The sequence below is a fragment of the Sturnira hondurensis genome, unplaced genomic scaffold (genome assembly GCF_014824575.4).
Source record: "Sturnira hondurensis isolate 20B ecotype Veracruz unplaced genomic scaffold, ASM1482457v3 Scaffold0001872, whole genome shotgun sequence".
Classification (NCBI taxonomy): Eukaryota; Metazoa; Chordata; class Mammalia; order Chiroptera; family Phyllostomidae; genus Sturnira; species Sturnira hondurensis.
The window spans coordinates 9,928,650-9,948,713 of NW_028074503.1; the positions used below are offsets into that span (position 1 = coordinate 9,928,650).

General features: G+C 36.2%; 1 protein-coding gene across 1 annotated transcript in view; it reads left to right on the top strand.

Moving 5' to 3' along the window:
• The first annotated feature begins 853 nt into the window (after window positions 1-853).
• Window positions 854-20,064, top strand: part of LOC118977507 (desmoglein-1-like) — a 40,198-nt gene continuing 20,987 nt past the window's right edge. The window contains exons 1-8 of the mRNA XM_037032448.1: window positions 854-1,025; window positions 9,623-9,658; window positions 9,923-10,054; window positions 11,284-11,439; window positions 14,015-14,159; window positions 16,454-16,620; window positions 18,478-18,612; window positions 18,910-19,095. Coding sequence (XP_036888343.1) covers window positions 981-1,025; window positions 9,623-9,658; window positions 9,923-10,054; window positions 11,284-11,439; window positions 14,015-14,159; window positions 16,454-16,620; window positions 18,478-18,612; window positions 18,910-19,095 — 1,002 coding nt within the window. The 5' untranslated portion in view covers window positions 854-980. The remainder of the gene's footprint in view (window positions 1,026-9,622; window positions 9,659-9,922; window positions 10,055-11,283; window positions 11,440-14,014; window positions 14,160-16,453; window positions 16,621-18,477; window positions 18,613-18,909; window positions 19,096-20,064) is intronic.

The window sequence follows — 20,064 nt, forward strand, 5'->3', positions numbered from 1 at the left end:
TGTGCTTGGGAATCCTCACTGACTTTTAACCCACCTCACCTGAAGAGCAGCTTCTGCGTGTCCATTAATATTTCAGACACAGATCCTAATCTTAAACATTATCAGCAGGGTTTTAATTGGAGGTTTTGGTTGTTTACTTTTAATCTGACTTACTGATATTTTCTTTCTTTCTTTTTTTTTACTGCCCTTGAAAAAGGCATAACTTGAAAGATTGAAAAAATGTTGGGGACAAAAGAAAATCATTTCGAGCAAAAAATAGACTTCCCTGGACTTAGGCTAGTTACTTAAATGCAGACAACCTTATGATTGTTAACTATCAGAGTTCTGCCTATATGAACTAATGTTCTTTTTTTAAATCTGCCCTCCTACCATTACCAGATTTTCTGTCTCATAAAGAACAATTTTGAAGATGGCTGGATATTCCCTAACATCAACTGAAATGGAAAGTTTATAGTTTTCTACTGTGTCCTGAGTGTCTGCTTATGAGCGTGGGCCAGATAATCCTCTTGGAATACTATATGCTCACATCCAGACTCCACTTGCCTTTTAATATGGGTAGAAGTTCAACAACCTGTAAACAGAGCAGAGGGAGAAAAGCCCCTATCAGTTGCATCATTCTCCATACTCCTGATCATTTTAAATGCCTGCCTGGAAAACCTTCCGTAAAGGAGGGAATCTGCCATCCCCTACAGAGAACTGACTTTCAGCTGGAGGAAGGGTGTGTCCCCATCTTTTACCTGGGGGCGAGGATGATCTTGTCAAGCATCTTCATGAGACCGGCCTGAGTTTTTAGGGTGGGGATCTGGACTAGTTATATGTACCATCAGTCCTCCCACAAAGGCAGAAACACCTCGAAGCCTTCATGTAGAACATCTACTGAGAAGTTGCTTTAATCAGACACCAGCTGATCTAGGGGAAAGAACAAGAACAGAGAACAGACTGCACTCCCCTGGTCCTGGATGTAGGAGCACCCAGCAGGGATGGACTGGCGCTTTGGAACAGCTGCGGTGCTGCTCATTTTTCTGGTGAGTGGATTCTGTCAAAAACCCTGCATGATCACTTTTGTTGTCAATAACTGAGCACTTTTTAAAAAACTTACAGAGTTTTCATTTTTAAAGTGAGGGAAAGGGAGGGAGAAAGAGAGGCAGAGGAACATTTATCCATTGCCCCTCTCAAAGGTGCTCTGACCCAAGACCAAACACACGACCCAGGCACGTGCCCTGACTGGGAATCTGACCGTCAACCTTTTGTGGTCCTGGCTGGTGCCCAACCATTGATCCACACCGCCCAGGGTGACAAAAAAGAACTCTTTAGACAATGTGATTTAGTGTTGTTTCTAACCTAAACCTATTAAAAGCTTATGTCAATGACAATGGGATTTTATGAATTAGATTTTTAAATAGTGTTTCTCTCTTTAATTGAAGACTTGAGATCATATTAATACATCAGTGTCAACTCATCAGATGAAATCTCTGACATCAAAGACATTGCTATGTCACTTAGGGAAAATATTGAGTTTAAAGGAATCATCTCAATATTGAATAGCACTTTGTTATTCAAATTCTCTTTTGCAGTTGGGCTTTTAAAGTAATATCACAGACATGCCCTGACTTTTAACCCAAACATTTTTCATTCTTTTGCTATCTTTGCAGGATGCATGTAGTGCTGTGGTTCGTATTTGTTTCTACTTGCTTAAGTTTTAACTGGATTGTTGGGCTTCTATAATAACAAGTTAGATCTTTGGTTCAATGTATGCTGGTTAGTTTTAGTTCAGTTCATTAATTAAGATGCATCATAACCAGTGGATTTAGTTATAAATGAGCACCAACAAGCTGGCAGCTTTAGAGCCAAGTTGCCTTTAAACATGAGCTCTAGTCCATGGACCTTCTAAGGGATCTTTAGGACCAACTGATATCGTAACTTGGGATGTGGCAGGGCTTAATGAACATTATGCAGTATGTGTGTGAACAGAGGGGAGTTTATTTGTACATTGTGAAATAATAAAATACTCTCATTTTTAACTTTACATAAATTTGATCTATTAAGGCGTATTAGAGCTGCAGTTGTTTAAAGATTGTTCAGATGCTTATGTACATTCATAAGTCTATAAGATACTTATTTGATTATATTTGCGATTATTTTTCATTAATTATACCCTATAAAATGTCTTTAAACAGCCGTTTTCCAATTAGTCATTCTTCAGTAAAATGCATCATTTTATCAAAATTGTGTATCCTTAGTGAATTTTCTCTCTTTGTGTAGAGGTTTCTCGGCATTTGTACTTATTTTCTGAGTCTGGATATATTTTTAAATATTTTATTTATTTATTTTTAGAGAGATGGGAAGGGAAGGAGAAAGAGCGGTAGAGAAACATCAATGTGTGGTTGCCTCTCATGTGTACCCTACTGGGAACCTGGCCTGCAACCTAGGCATGTGCCCTGACTGGGAATTGAACCACCTACCCTTTGCTTCACGGGCCCATGCTCAATCCACTGACCTACACCAGCTAGGGCAGGATGGGTATTTTTGTGTGGATAATTTGTTTGTTTGTCTGTCTGTTTGTTTGTTTTGCCATATTTTTCTTTGAAATCAATCACAAGTTTCCCATATGCCTTATGAATATTGTTTCTCAAAGAACTTATTCTATGATGAATTCAAATGTTTCACTTTTACATTATTGTAACATTTTAAAAAATGTTTCAGTTTCTAAGATTTGGAAAATCATAATTTATATTCACTATTGATTTTACCAGGTGATTTGGATAAATGTACTTAGGAGTTATACTGTCCATTTTTGCTTTAAAATACTTTTTTATTCTCAAAATTAACCACCACTATAGAAGGCTCTTCCAGTTATCTTTCTACTACCCTCCCTGTGAATGTTTGCTTTTACAAAAAATATAAAAAGGAAAGTAAAAAAAAGAGAAAAGATAAATATTTATGCAAAGCGTTTATAGTCTGCTCAAAGTAATAAGTGAAAACTGACGGGAGGGAGCATAATTGGACAATTCTGAATATCTTTAAGACATTTAAACTGATAGCACCTTTAATGTAAATCCATTTGAGAGCTGGCAGCCATCTCTTTGCAAATATGTTGTGTAGTCTGCTCAATATCCTGAAGGTATATTCCTTGTTAGTGGGTTAGAGCTGGGAGAATAAAAATGAAAAATCTGCTCTTACAGAGACCAGTATCACCACAAGATTATTCCATTTCTTAGACAAGTCGTTTGGACAGAAAATAGCCTATGCCTGTTATAACACAATAAGCCAAGTAAATGTTATTGATTGTGCATTTCTTTTTTGTTTCCATGAAATTATTATATGGGCAAGGTACTGGTATTCTAGGCCAGAGAACAAAGTTACCTACACACCAAGTACAAGAAGTCTCTGAGAATGCTTGTGACAATGGTGTGAGGTGTGTAATGATAGCTGCGAGAAAGCAAAATGGAACCAGTAGAGTTTTTATAGTTCTCATGATTTCTGAAACTTATTTGTAACTTTGTCAGTTCCAATGAGTACAATCAATATACTTTCAGGGTATCTTTTTCTAGAAAGCAAACTTCTGAAGCAAAGAACTCAAATAAATTTACCTTTATCTAATACCAAGAATGATCCAATTTCTTCAGTACATCACGCCGGCCTAGCTTCTTCTCTTTCCATGGGCAATATTATCTTTCAAAAAAAGCTCTGTGATTAACTAATAAACTAAGTCCATATATTGAATTAGTTGAAATTATTTAGTCTTTAAGCAGGAGTTTACCTGATTATTTCTCAAAGTTCAGGCAAAAATACACACACAAAAATACAGTTGTATGCAAAAACAGATTTACAGTTGTGAATAAGCTAAAAACAGAATTTATTCTTGTAGCATTATTTATTATTCTATTATTTTTAATTAAGACAATAAACCTATGTTGTTCTACTCTCGTATATAATCTATTACATAATTTGTCAACTTATTTGAATTGGACATCTTAAATATCCATAACTGTGTTTACTCCTAGAGACTGAACAGAAGACAACCAAAAAAGAGGATTCTTTATGATTTCTAGGGTACATAATATAATGATAAATTTATAGAGATTAGTATTGCAGTAAAATATTTTATGGAAAATGAAAACAATATTTCTGTTCACCTGTACAGTAAAATTTATCAATTTTACTTAGGCAAAGTCATTTCCACTTACATGGGGCTCTAAACTGCAGTGTTCATGGCACATTCACGACCACCATCTTTTTTCACCTTTTTGAAAATGGGCAGTGCACAGTTATCATCAGTTCATTGGTTTCTGTTGCTACAGAGTAAAAAAAACGTTGTCATGCCTGATCTAGGCTTTAGAAAAACGTAAAGCACTAAACAGTGCTGCTTTGATACATCTGGATGCTTGGCCCCGAAGAGAGAAGGCACACCTATTCAATAGTGCTTACAAGTCTAGAAAAACAACACTCTTTTCTTTACCCAGAGCATTGAGTTTCTGATAAGTCTTTCTTCACCGTGAAGTCTTTAAGGACAATGTTGCTGAGTATCCCTATGTCCTAACAGGCATTGCCTAACACACAAGCAGGAGGCGTGCTTGATGATGCAGTCAGGCCCACTGTGCTCCCATCAGTGAGGGAACACCCTTACAGAATTCTGGGTCATCATCCACCCTTGCTGATCATGCGTGGCATGCAGAATCCTTAAACGGACTTAGCAGGTCAAAGTAGTTTAAATGCCATTGGTTGCTGATCCTGCCCTCGTGGGTTGTGAGAATAGACCTCAGTCCTTTACACCTGTCTAAGGAAAAGCCACATCCCCACAAATGAATGGCTGCCAAGTAGTCATAAAACTACTTGACTGTAAGTTATTTGATGGCAGGGTGTGTCTGATTCACTTTTGAACATTTTGTAGTGCATCACACCACTGCAAGGTTGCTCGATAGGTGTGTGATCACACCATGTAGACTCAACAAAAGGGAATTTTTGCAGTTTATATTTCCCTTCCTCCACACACTTCAAAAAATTGTCAAAATATTAAACATGGAAATCATCGTGTTGAGTTTCCCTAACACTCACTTTTATGATGTAGTACTACACTTATCTTACATTTCATCTAAGGCTCACTGTAATATTTTTAGCACTTAAGCCTTTTAAATGTCTTAATCCAGCCTTGGATCCACACAATACACATTCAGTATATATTTGTCAAGTAAATAAATAAAACAATGAACAAATGAGAGAAATCGACCTATCAAGAAATCAACTCCAGAATGATAGCTTTTGTTCAAGTAACAGAAAGGAAACATATAAGAGAAGGTTCTTAAAATAAGCAAATTATCAGATTTTAGCTTTGTCTCAAGTTTATTGTTGTGATGTTTATAACAAGTAAATACCTTAGAAATTGAAGCAAAACAAAAACTGCCAGGAGACTGGAAGACCACCTCAAAGTTATTAAATGCAAGAGGTTTTCCTTGTAGAAATTATACATTACTATTTTCAAAACCAATGAAATGCAAAGAAATGTAAAACTGGGTATTAAAGGAAAAGAACTAAAAATGAGTATAATTAGAGAATCATTGAAATTAGCATGCAATGTTGTATCCTGTGGTTGTTGTGTTTTGCTTTTTTTTAAAATGTGGAATAGCTTCGAAAATAGAGATGAAGGGAAGAAATATTGAGGATTCACTTGAAGCGAATTATTCATATCTTTCATTTTGGATGAAGTAGGCTGCTTAGTCTCATATACAGGTAGGGAAACAGTGACAGAGAATGGCTGAGTGACTTACCCCAATGCCCATAGCCAGGGGCCAGAGTCCCAGAGGTACTCAGTGCACTTGTATTCATCTCTAAGTAAATCTTTTCACAGCCTCCACAGAACCTATTCCCAACTTATTTTGGAATCCAAAACACTCCCCTAGTTACCAGAAAACAACCTTACTCCTACCCTAGGGACAAGGTCTAGATCATGCACTGTTATGTCCTTCAATTTCCCCGTCCTAATCCATTGATTTTAATCTCCATCCTTTCACTCTTCCTTACCTCCTGTTTTCAAAGCCCTTTCTCTCTGCTGCTTCCCTCCTGCTCATCACATACCTCCAGCAAGTACTTTCTCAACCTCTCCTGCTTCCAATCAAAATCTCCTTTTCTCCTCTTTCTCTGCCCTCAAAATCCACATCTCCTTCTCCCCCAAAATCTCCTGGTACACTTCACCTTATTCTACTATCACTTCTGTTTCTTTATATCACCAACTTTCTCCAAAAACGCGGCATCCTTACATCCTCTTCTCCTCCATCTTGTTCCCCACTCCTTGTCAGTCAGGAAGGAAGGCCCCATTCCATCCAACGAAAGCGTTCTCCTGAAGGTCACAGAAAAGCTCAGGGTTTCTCAGGATTCACCCTGTCCAACTTGTGTCTATCATCTGCCACTTGTTTGCCATCTGTCTGTCTTATGATTCTCCTTCCTTTGACATTCTCCACCCATGACATTGCATTACATTTTCCTCCATACATTCTCATTTGCATTTCTTTGGCCACTTCTCTCTCTTTTGTTGTTTCTTGTTTATTGTCATGGTTCCCAGTTATATAAATGCAGGAATTCCCCTGGTTTCATCCTCAGCCATGGGCTATTTCTTTCCTGTGTTCTCTACTTCAGGGACTTCAAATTCTCCCATGATTCCAACCATTCTACCTGAGTTAGTGACCCTCATCTGTGTATCAGGCCTAGACACTTGTTCATGGTGCAGACGCATATTTCCAATTCCTATACATCTTCACCAGGCATTGCTCCGGCATTCCAAACTGGATGGGTTCTAACCTGCTTCACTGTGCTTCTGCCTGGCTCCTGATCTCCTAGTTTACAACTGCAATGGTCTGATTCTCCCTCTCATTACACCCACACACTGCTTGTTCTCAAACCCTGTCAATTTCAACCCAGCTCTATCTCCCTGTGGATCTTTCCCAGTCTCATCTCTGAACTGACATGATGCAGAAATCCAACTGCTGGTTGCCTGTAATTGCTGCCTCTTCCCACAACCTCCATCAATTGTTGTCAGAGTCTTCTTTTAAATCAACAATTTGTCATGTCTCTACCATGATCAAGAAACTCTAATATAGTATTTCCCTATTACACACAAGGATTTGATGTTAGAATTCAAGAGGTAATTGCATGTAATCTAGTCAACATCTGTCATTTTTTTAATGAGAAAACGAAAACTCAGAGACTTTAGCAAGTACATTATAAGTTTTCTGATTCTACTTGATGTTCTTTTTACCTCATTATTTTGCCTTTAATAGTCAAAGAGTAACTTTGTTTCAGAGTTTAGTTTAGACTTTGAGCAAAAAGCATTATGGATATATCAGCACGACATATTTTTAAGAAGACCTGGAAGTTTTTTAATTGCTATTCCAATTGAGAACCTGACTATACAGTGAAACCTACTTGGTCTTCTGCCTAAGTTGCCTCTCATGGCTAAAAGAATGACCCAGTTTCATAAAGTGAGAAGGTTAGTGGTCTCTGGCACGGTTCTCCAAAACAAACGGTGGTGCTGACACTTCAGTGTGGTCAGGGAAGTGCAAGAGAGAGGAGAGATGAATATGCAGTCCTGTAGTGATGAAGAACAGGCTCCCAAACAGACAAATCCCACCTCCAACACCCACAAATGAGAGCAGTAAGTGTTCACGAGTTCAAGGTAGCAAGAAACCACACAGGTGAATTAATATTGTTTCAACTCCACACCCACATAGAACTCTACAATAACATTTTGGCTACTTGTCCCAACCATTCAGATCATTTGTATTTCTTCTTCCCCCTCTCCCAGAGTATGACTATTATTATTGTTGTCGTTATTGTATGTAAGCATTCTGAATCACAAGAACAATATGAGATTAAATTAAAATCCAGATTTAATTTTTGAGTTCTCAAAATTGTAATGTCAGTTTCCTGTACTGTATTTTATTTAGTAATTTATATAAAATAGGCTACTTGTACTTGATTGTTAAACCCATGTCTCAAGCTCATTTAGGCTGAATTGTATTGGATTGTTTTTAGTGATTAACATCTAAAATTTAATTTCCTCATCTGTAAAATGAAGATAATGATAGTAGACCAAATGTATTTGTGAAGGTTAAATGCATGGATTTCTCTACTTATGTTTGATACTACCTAGTTATCATTTAGTGAATTGTAATGGTGATAAAGAAAATGATTAACATCAAATATACACTATGAGTATATGACTCCCATATAAAAATATTATCTTTTTAAACTACTCATTTAATCATAAATATAAATTTTCTTGAATTATCAATTATGGTGATTTTTAAAATGTACTTACACTTTAAAATTTTTTCTAATTAGTGGCAAAATTAAAACTCACTATAAAAGATATTTACTATATTTTGAAATTACTATTATTAGTACTTTATTAAATGCAAACCATAATTTTATTTTCTCACTAACATAGATAAAGCTTATGTATAATAACTGTTTTCATATTTTGTAATTCTAAAAAAAATTTAATTGTCAATGTTAAAAATGTCTTATTTAGGGAGAAATAAGAATTAAAAAGTTACATTGTACTTATACATTGTACAAACTAACCTTCAAATCCACACCTAATGTTTTAGATAAATATTTTACAATATCTTAAGTATGCTGATCTATTAAACTTCATACATAAGTGTTTGTGTTTTTAGAAATGCCTTTGGTTTTTAGAGAAAAATAAGTTGAATTAACCAGATTTAACACTACAAATCACATGTAAAGTCAAAGCCAGAGCTGGGCTGAAAGTAGTGAGAGCTGTGCTTGACCAGCTCACTTATTTAATGCAAGAGAAAAACTAACAGAAGTTGCTTACCCAGCAATTAGTTCCTACACGTGTCTTCTCCTTGCTATGCAAGGAAGCATTCACATCATTGACTTTGTTTAGTGTGGACACTAAAACATCAAATATCAGCTCATTTTAACATAGAGAAAATTATGTTTTTAATCATATTGTATTTTTCCATTGCAATGAAAAAATATTTGTATTCATCTTAGAACTTTATAGTCTCATATTTCAAAGCAAGTAAAAAATGTATTATCTTCAGATTTTTAAAAGTAGTACAAAATCATCCATTTAGAATTAGAATGTGAAGAAGCAAATATTTTGAAGCTTTCTGGATACTCTCTGCTTCATATTTTTCCTTCATCCCAAAATATATTTTTCTGCTTCCATCTGAGTCTACTCAGGGGCTAAAACTGCAATCAAAAGTTTCAGTATCATAACTTATTATTGAACATCACTAAATATCTCCAGCTCTTTAGGCACAGGATTTACAAAGAAAACCCAATTTTCTAACCATCATTCCCACTGGGTTCGACCTTCAAATGTCCTAGCTCCTAAGATTACCAATATCTGCATAGGCTAAGAATGAAAACAAGTTAAAGTAATTTAAAAAAGCAACATTGAGAAGAACAAACTAAAAGAAAAGGGGTCATTGGCATCATTATCAGACCTGAGAGACAAACCAGGTCCACCTGCTATCTAGAGTAATAAAATAATTTTAATGACTCAGATTGTTTGATTTTTTAAGGATTTGATAACATAAATTATAAAAATGCATTTATTTTAAAAAATAAATATTGCATTTATCATATTTTATAGGTGGTGGTGGAAGTTAACAGTGAATTTCAAATCCAGGTAATATATAAATTGAATTTTTCAATTTTAAAACAAAGAAAATGCTTTGGGAGTAACAACATATGCCTACCTATCCCCAAAATAAAATTCATCCTTATAAGTAAAGTTAATGTTATGCTGAAATTAGTAGAATTTTGAAATTTCCAATCTTCCCAAGTAAGCATCTTTTCTGGCATTGCAATTACCCCTCCTAACAATTCTTTACTGGAATGTGAATTATGAATAGAAGCTAATAGGTATCATTATTTACCCTGCCCATTCAAGGTTAGGGATTATAACACCAAAAATGGCACCATCAAGTGGCATTCAATCAGAAGGCAAAAGCGTGAATGGATCAAGTTTGCTGCAGCCTGTCGTGAAGGAGAAGACAACTCAAAGAGGAACCCGATAGCCAAGGTCAGTCTCCAAAACATAAACTCAAAAATCAAAATGGTTGAAGTTAAATGTTCAAAACAACCTGTCATTTAAATATTTTATGAACGTATCTCACTGAGAAGTTAGGAGATAAAACAGAACAATACTCATTCGGGTTATGAAAACTGAAGCCATTAGAAGGATAAATTAAGATTTTTAGGCACTCACATAGACAGTTAAACACTGACTCCTCTTACCAGTGAAATTAGTACACACGATCCTGTGTTACCCTAAACTCTAGATTTTGAAATTATAGTGATTTAAGTAATGAATTTACCACTCAGCATGTTTAGAGGAACTATATCCATGCGTGCTCTTTCTGCCTCATAGTCTATTAGAATTAAATTCTACTTTTGGTTTGTTGATGAACATTCACAATGTACTGTCTTTTGTAACCTTTTTCCTTTCACTTTCCTTTATGTCTTTGGAAAGAACATACACAGGCGCACACTCAGTAACACATCCCCATACACTGATTCACTCATAATGCAAATATATATATACAGACACATTTCCAGAGCTGTCTGGAAAAACACTGACACACATTCAAACATAGCACTATCACATTATGTACATAAGAGACACTGCCCATGCAATAATTTATTTCAAATACAACTCCTGGTTCCTACAACCATTTATTTAGTCATTTCCTCATTTTCCTGCTAAAACATCCTCCCCATTTCCAGAATTCAGGGCTGTCTGGAAATATACACAGTCTTTTTTTACCTACATAAATCCATCATGGTCTTCTCCCTAACCACGTTTAAAAAATTTTTGAATTGAAAGATCAAAGTTAGGCAATAACAACACTGGTCAACTCCTTAAGATCCATGGACAGCCCTGCTCCAGACCTAGTGCTAGGTAGCCTGAGACTAATCCGACCAAATTGTAAATGTTGAATGAATGCATGCATGAGTGAACACGGAAATAATGACTGCATAGAACCAGATGTATTAGGATGATATCTTACTTTTTTATTATTTGATAGAAATATAAATTGAATTTCTTCTCTTACATTTACAGTTTTCATTGAAAATTTAGAACTTTAACTATTCCACTTATCTATTAAAATAATTCTCTACCCTCAGAATTTCCCCCAAAATAACAGGCATAGAACACTCAACACCTCTCAAAAAAGACAGCAATTACATATCAAATGTAACAGACTTATTTTGCATCCTGTAATATTTTCAAATGTGCTCTTTCTGCAGATTCATTCAGATTGTGCGGCCAACCAGCAAGTTACATACCACATCTCTGGGGTAGGAATTGATCAACCACCTTATGGAATCTTCGTTGTTAATCAGAAGACTGGCGAAATTAACATAACATCTATAGTTGATCGAGAAGTCACTCCATTTTTCATTGTAAGTGGATGCAGTGTCAATATACAAGCATATGTTCAGGCCTAAATTACTTTGGGATTATCTCAAGCTCAGCTCATGCTTCCCTTCCTTTCAAGGGTGTCAGTGTAGGTGTTTTTGGTTGTCTCTCAATTCTTGAGCAGCTGTGACCCAGAGACACACAGAGAAGGCTGAGAGGCAGGTGAGGGTTTTGCTTAAGTGCCTTAGCCAAAATGCTAACCTGAGGTCTGGCCCCAGTGGCAGGCTAGAGCGTTTGTGTGGAAGGGCAAGTCCTCAACCTCTCCTTCTTTTTCTTTAATCCAGTTGAGAATGTTGGTCTCTGCTAACTCCAATGCCTAGTGATGATTCTATAGTTACTGCAGGAGCCTTCTCTGAGTGAAGTCACTTTAGTATAAAATGTATGTTGCCCAAGCTCACCTGAGCACAGGATGTGCCTTGGAAAGACTTAGTTCCTCTTTAACAGAATCTTACTCTATTCCTTTTTTTTTCTCCCTTAGTTTTTTTTTTTGTTGTTGTTTTTTAATATATTTTATTGATTATACCATTTCAGTTGATCTATTCCCCCCCTTCATTCCCCTCTACCCTGCACACCTCCCTCCCCCACTCTTTCCCCCTTTAGTTTATGACCACGTGTCTCAAGTTCTTTGGATTCTATATTTCCCCCTCTATTCTTCTCCTCCCCCTATCTATTTTCTACCTACTGTCTATACTATTTTCTGTACCTTCTCCCCCCTTCTCCTCCTCCTACTCCCCTGTTGCTAACCCTCCGTGTGTTCTTCATTTCTATGGTTCCACTCCTGATCTAGCTGTCCTCTTGGTTTGCTTTTGTTTTAGGTGTGGTTGTTAATAACTGTGAGATTGCTGTCCTTTCACTGTTCATATTTTTCATCTTCTTTTTCTTAGATAAGTCCCTTTAACATTTCATATAATAAGGGCTTGGTGATAATGAACTCCTTGAATTTGATCTTATCTGAGAAGCACTTTATCTGCCCTTCCATTCTAAATGAAAGCTTTGCTGGATAAAGCAATCTTGGCTGTAGGTCTTTGGATTCCATGACTTGGAATACTTCTTTCCAGCCCCTTCTTGCCTGGAAGGTCTCTTTTGAGAAATCCGCTGACAGTCTGATGGGCACTCCTTTGTAGGTGACTGTCTGTCCCTTTATCTCTTGCTGCTTCTAGGATTCTCTCCTTCCTTTTAATCTTGGCTAATGTAATTATGATGTGCCTTGGTGTGTTCCTCCTTGGGTCCAATTTCTTTGGGACTCTCTGAGCTTCCTGGATTTCCTGGAAGTCTATTTCCTTTGCCAGGCTGCGGAAGTTCTCCTTTATTATTTGTTCAAATACGTTTTCCACTCATGGCTGTTTTTATTCCCCTTCTGGTACGCCTATAATTCGGATATTGGAACATTTAAAGTATTCCTTATAGTAGCTGCGACACAGCTGAAGTGCTTACTCTTCCAACCCTTAACTTCATTCCTATTTTAAGCTGCTGACCTCATGCCAAAATCTCAGATGAAAAAATCTGAGTCCTCCTACAATTAACTCCTACAAATCAACAAACTCCAACAATTACTTCTCTCCATATGCCCAGAAACGTTCTACATTAAATCCAAAAGCAAATGAATTTTCTATGTTTTTATAATGTATCTCAAGAGTTTCTATTGTCTCATAATCATCTGGTATTGGGGAGTCTTATTCTGTTAACTTTCACTTTTCATGCTTCTTCTGCCGCTCTGTAGGTTGCTTCTATCATGGTTCACACTTATTAATACTTAAAATGAAAAATAAAACCTTCCTCAATCTAGTAACCTCTTCTATCAAAACCTCTTCGATCCATCTCCAAAAATGCCTTCAGAGAGTAATCTATGCTTTCTGCTTTCACTCATACCACTTGTCTGTATTCCTAAGACTATTTTAATTCTTTAGTCTTCTCTTCCAAATTAATATTCCTTCCTTGTTTTCCTAAACACTCAAAATCTGCACGCCAGGCTATTAGCTTTTGTTAAAGTACAATGTTGCTATATGAAACATACCAAATAGGTTAAATCATATGCATTATACTTTTGTACACACCTAATGTATCAGTAATAGCGATGATGTAAGCACCCATATAGCCACCACCCAGCTATGAGTGCTGTTTCTTTGAAGCCCCCATGTCACCCTTTGTTACCACACCCTGAACCCCATTCCTCCCTAGTCCTACATTCAAACCTGCATTTTCATCACTTTGTTTATTTCCTTGCATAAATCCCTTGGCTTGGAACAACGTGCCAATTCCCAGCTCCACCTGTGGAAGTTCTCTTTTAAGCCCTATCTTAGCCATTGCATCCTCCTACCATATCATAGTGTTTTTGTTCTCCCTCTAATTGGTGATCACGTTACCTTTTCTCACATGGTGTTCTGAGTTCATGTTTGCCTCCCCTTATTGGATATAAGTACTGCCTGTGCTTACACTTCAGTAGGAAATAAAGTCTCATTTTCTTTTTAGCTATACGTACCCTAGTATAGTATCTAAATAAAGTAACAACTTAATATTTGGTGCATCACATCATTATTCTTCTTTTCTGTTTTTCTCTAGATTTACTGCCGGGCTGTGAATGCTCAGGGTCAGGATTTGGAGAAGATTCTGGAGCTCAGAGTTAGGATTTTGGATATAAATGACAACCCTCCCGTGTTTTCTATGTCTACTTTTCTAGGACAAATAGAAGAAAACTCTAATGCAAGTAAGTAATCAAATTTACTAAACACACAAGAGTATATTGGCTCCCAGATCATTTTAAACAGCCAGTCAACTTGAGGCTAAATGCTGTCAATGTGCACAGCACAAATGTAACAGGCAATTGTAGAAAACCATGCAGAAGACAGAGGCATGAGGAAATCTCCATAAAGGCTTTCCCTTCGAGGGCAGAAGCGGCTCCAATCTGTCACACACAAGGAGCAACTCCAAAGTAATGAAAAGAGTTTTCTCACCTAATTCACATATAAGCTGTGTCCTAGATTCCTAAGGGGAAATTCCAAAAGGACTTTGCACAGTGTTGGCAGGACCCATGGGTGGAGAATCAGCCTCCCAGCCTGACTGTTTTGAGGAGCAGTATCATCCACTTTTATTCATACTGCTTATTTTTTAATCTTTCTTTAAAAAAATAAACTACTTTGGCCCTGGCTGGTGTTGCTCAGTGGATTGAACGTGGGCCTGCGAACCACAGGATCACAGTTGGATTCCCAATCAGGGCACGTGCCTGGGTTGCGGGCCAGTTCCCAGCAGGGGACTCAAGAGAGGCAACCATACATTGATATTTCTCTCCTTCCCTTCCCCTATAAAGATAAATAAATAAAATCTTTAAAAAAAATAAACTACTTTGAATAACCCAGAGAAATCACTTCCAGGCAATCTATTATGTGGCTATCATCTTCTAGGGCTTTTTTAACAGCCAGTAAATGCAAAATGAGTATTGTTTTTTCTTCTTCTATGTGATTATATATGTGTGTGGGTGTGTCTGTGTGTTTTAATTTCTTTATACTCAAGTTACTTATTTTATATATTTAAAATGTGTTATAAACTGAATCCTGTTTGGCCCACCATGTACATTTAAAGCCTAATGTCTCAAGTGGTGCAAGTTGAGGGACACCAGAAAAGCTGTAAGTAGACAGAGCATCCACCCACAAGAGTTGTGACCGTCCAAAGGTGTGCGGACTCCTTCTGGGTCACTGTGAATGGCAACATTTTAACTGCCAAATACTCAGTCCCTTGGAAGCGACAGTATATCAACTGCCTAGCACACTATTGAAGGTTGTGCTACACATATGGAAAAGAGCAGAGAACATTTTCCTTTGAATATTTATCAGAACTTAACTTACCATAGTTACTTTTAAACTTTATGTGGTGTGATTGCTTTTAAATTAAAAAATCCTTATATTTTACTTTATGCATTAACATATCTTTATAGTGAAAACTGTTAAAAATATCATTTTGGAAATGTTTTTTGAAAACATTCACACAACATGGAAAGTAAAAATGGAAGAGAAATTTGACTTTTTCTCTTTTCTAGTACTATCATTAGTTACTTAGGTATGTATGTTCTATAATTATGCAAATATATAGACATGTGTTTGGAAATTTTTTACATATTAATACACAATGCAAACTTTTTAAAACATATTTTGAACATATTTCCATATTAAGAAATATAGATTTCTTTAATCCTTTTGACAAGTTGCCTTAGATTCATTGTATAAATGTACCACAATTAATAATTGCCTTTTGATATATTTTTTAAGTGATGCTAAAATGAATATGCACAGAGACTGAGAGAGGGAGATGGGCAATACTTTAGTCATTTTTGTCTGTAAGACACTGACTGTGTTTCAAGCCGCTGAGTATAGAAAAGAATTCTAGTTTATGAACACTGGCGGCTTTTCACACTCTCTGGTGTCCTTTATCAAAACTGCTTATAGGATTAAAGGAAAAGATGAGGAGTAGGCTGAAGTACATAGTTAAACAAGCTTCTCTTTAAACCTGCTAGTTACCTAGCACTAAACTAGGGACCATCCAAAACAGAACAATACTACACATTTACCGAGTATGCATTATTCGGTAGGAATGTTATATGATTTTCTCGCATTAAACTGCCTAATTCTTTCATGAACTCAATGAGGGTTGTCCTGTTATCATCCACATTTACAGATACGCAGACTGAGGCCAAGACCCTATAGCTAGAAAGAGCTATATAGTTGAGGAACTGTTGGTCTGGCCATAATATCATTTTGTTTCACCACAGCAATCTAAAAAAAAAAGGCATGATACTGGAATAAGAAATTGAAAGGCAGAATAAAACATTTCTTTGTTTTCTAACTATCAGCAATACCTTGGTTCTTGGTAAAATGTGGGGTTTTTTGTTAATTCAAAGGTACAGAAAGGAGCTAATATATGAATATGTTCAGGAAGTAGAAAGGAAAAGAGGTAGCTATAACAAAAATGCAAACTGTTCATTTACAATTAATTTTCCTTGATTTTTAGATGCACTGGTGATGAAACTCAATGCTACTGATGCGGATGAACCCAATAATTTGAACTCAAAAATAGCCTTCAAGATCATAAGCCAGGAACCTTCTGATTCACCCATGTTTATTATCAACAGATACACTGGAGAAATTCGAACAATGAATAGTTTTCTAGACAGAGAGGTAATTTCTCTTTTTCTATTTTTTTTTGTTAAAGATTGTATTTATTTGTTTTTAGAGGGAGGGGGAAGGAGAAAAAGAGGGAGAAAAACATCAATGTGCGGTTACCTCTCATGCGCCCCCTACTGGGGGCTTGGCCCACAACCCAAGCATGTGCCCTGACTCTGAACCAAACTGGCAACCCTTTTGTTCACAGGCCAGTCCTTAGCCCACTGAGGCACAACAACCAGGGCATAATTTCTTCTTTTTTTAAAATGAGTTGTTCATTGATTGAAACCAATTCTAAAAGAAAAAGTACCTAAGAAGGAAAAAATTATATTTAAAATTTTTAATTACCTAATCATTTTACATAATAATAATGACATAAAAAAGCTTTAAAATGAAAACATAAGGATCTCTCACATACATTTTACAGTCATTTTTTTCATATAACCTTACATAGGATTGGCCCCAAATTGAGAAAACTCTATTTTGAGAGTGTATAAAATATGCGTTCAGTAGAATCAAAAGCTTTGTCATTCATGCATGTGAACGTGATTAAGGCTGCAGGAATTTTTACAGGTTAAGAAACTGGTTTATTCTTCTTTAACACCACAGGGCATTTTAAGCTCATTTGACAACAGAAAGTTTTTTTTCTTTTTATGTCCCACCTACTGACAGCCTGTTGATTATTCTGGGGAATGAGTCATAGGAACAGAATAATGGATAGAAATTAAGCAACATCCAGATCAATGTTTCATTTACAAATAAGAACAAAATAGTGATTGTTATAAATTAGAATCAGCATTACATGGTTTCTATTACACCATGTTATCCTATCACTTAAAGTAAAAATATCTACTTTCATTATTTTTCAATATTACAATACAGCTGACCTGTATATACTATAAGGATATAAATGAGGAGTTTTATTTTCTAACTAATAGTCAATACATTTTGTTTAAATCATTATAGTTATTTAAAAATGACAATCTCTTGTTAATGAGATTATCTAGCAATCTAGTGTAAATTTTTAAACTCTTTAATCATCTAAATGCCATCAGTTTCTAGGTTACCCATATAATTCTGTTTATAATTGTTTGATATTACAGTCAGAAGAAATTGACTCCTTAGCTCTTTCTCAAACTTTCTTATCTTAACCCAACGAAAGTCCTTCAATGTCGAAAGAGGTTTAGCAGTGAAGTGCTCTAAACAGTGAAGGAACTTCGCGGTCACTGCATGCCACCCTAGCCCATAGTCTCAATCCGGGGTCCGGGGAGGGACCTCAAAGTGTCTCTAACGATGAATCCTCTACAGTTACATGACAATTTTGAATGAGAATGCAGTTACGAATGTGTCTGGAAAAGGAATCAAAGCTTTTACAGCTTCTAATAATTTAAGCCCCGCTGAGTAGACTCAAGACAGATCGTTGGTAATTCCACTGCCAGAACCTGCCGCCACCCCCATGCAGGAAAAGCAACCCATTTGTTATCTCTTTATTCTTCCACACTCGGCGGCTGGTTATCAAAAGTATGGAATTTTCAAGCCAAAATTCTTATAAAACTTAGTCTCTCTTCTCCTGATCCTTTTGACCCACTTTACCCTTTATAAACATTTTCAAATTCTGAGCATAGAATAAGGAATGAGGACTTTAAGAAATGTTGCCTTTATAAAATGAGGCTGGGTAAATATTTTGAGACTAGAAATGGCGACTTTCATGTTGATTCATGTGAGATTTGTGAATTTTCAACAATCTGTGTTACCCTTATCACCACCATAGATTTAAGTAATTGTTGAGCCAACAATTTAAAAGAACTTTGCATGAGACAGAATCAGGACCGTCTGAGTCAACTGTGCCGTGGTTTGTGGTGTGTGTTTCAGCAATACGGCCAATATTCTCTTGCTGTGAGAGGCTCAGACCGAGACGGCGGGGCAGATGGCCTGTCAGCAGAGTGTGAATGCAGCATTAAAATCCTCGATGTCAACGACAACATCCCGTACATAGAACTGCCTTCGGTAAGTATTTGTCTTTGAAATTAGTCATTTTTCACTCACCACACTCCAACATTTGTTTGAACAATCTTATTCACAGATGTATATGTTATCCTTACTCACATACAACCCAATGTAGACTCGTACTTTGTCCCAGATGTTTATATAAGGCAAAGGGACAAAATATTTGAACAACGAAAAGTCTGACTATAAGTGCAGATCTTTTTTCTAAATAATGATTAGCCATAAACATTTAATATAAGTCTAGCATGGTTCCCTGGTTCACACAGTTTATATTAAGTTTCTTTCTTCTTGGTTCAGCGTCCCATAGAAATCGAAGAAAATGCTCTGTATCCGGAATTGCTCCAAATTACAGTCATTGACTTGGATGAGCAGTTCTCAGCTAACTGGATGGCAGTAATGTTCTTTATCTCTGGAAATGAGGGAAATTGGTTCGACATAGAAATGAATGAACTAACAAATGTGGGAACTTTAAAGGTTATTAAGGTATGGTATCATTATCCTAAATGTTTTGTTCTCCTTGTCTCATTGCAAATGTTAATCTTAAAATTAAATTTTAAGATTTTATAAACTTGAGTGTGTGAAAAAATAAAAATTTCTGTTTTAAAATGGCATATGAAATAGAGCTGTTACATAGAAATTTTTCTGTTTATATAACCATGGAAACCAATATTGAATTGAATTTTTAACTCGAAACACTTCTTTTTATTTTGGCATTTCTTTTTTTTTATTGTTGTTCAGTCACAGCTGCCTGTGTTTTCCCCCATTGCTCTCCCCTGCCCCGTCCACCCCACTCCCACAGTCAATACCCCCCACTGTCTGTGCCCATGGGTCCTCTAGTCATGTCCACTTCTATCCATATAATACTCCATCACAGGTTATATTAATTAAAAGAATTTTCAAACATGGAACTTACTTAATGCTTACAACAAAATATGATCAATCAGTAAAGTGTTGTTTTAGAATATTTAGGAAAATATTTTAAGTATATATTATTGATTATGCTATTATAGTTGTACCATTATTTTACTTCCCCTTAACCTCTTTTGCCCAGGTCCATGGGTTGCATATATAAGGTCTTTGGCTTCCCCATTTTCCGTACTATTCTTAACCTCCCCTGTCTATTTTGTCTCATCATTTATGCTTCTTATTCCCTGTACCTTTACCCCATTCACCCTCCTCCCCATACCCTCTGATAACCCTCCATGTGATCTCCATTTCTGTGATTCTATTCCTATTCTAGTTGTTTGCTTAGTTTATTTTTGTTTTTGTTTTTGTTTTGATCCAGTTGTTGATAGTTGTGAGTTTGTTGTAATTTTACTATTTGCATTTTTTATCTTCTTTTTTTTCCCTTAGATAAGGCCCTGCAATATTTCATGTAATAAGGTCTTGGTGATGATGAACTCCTTTAACCTGACCTTATCTGGGAAGCACTTTATCTGCCCTTCCATTCTA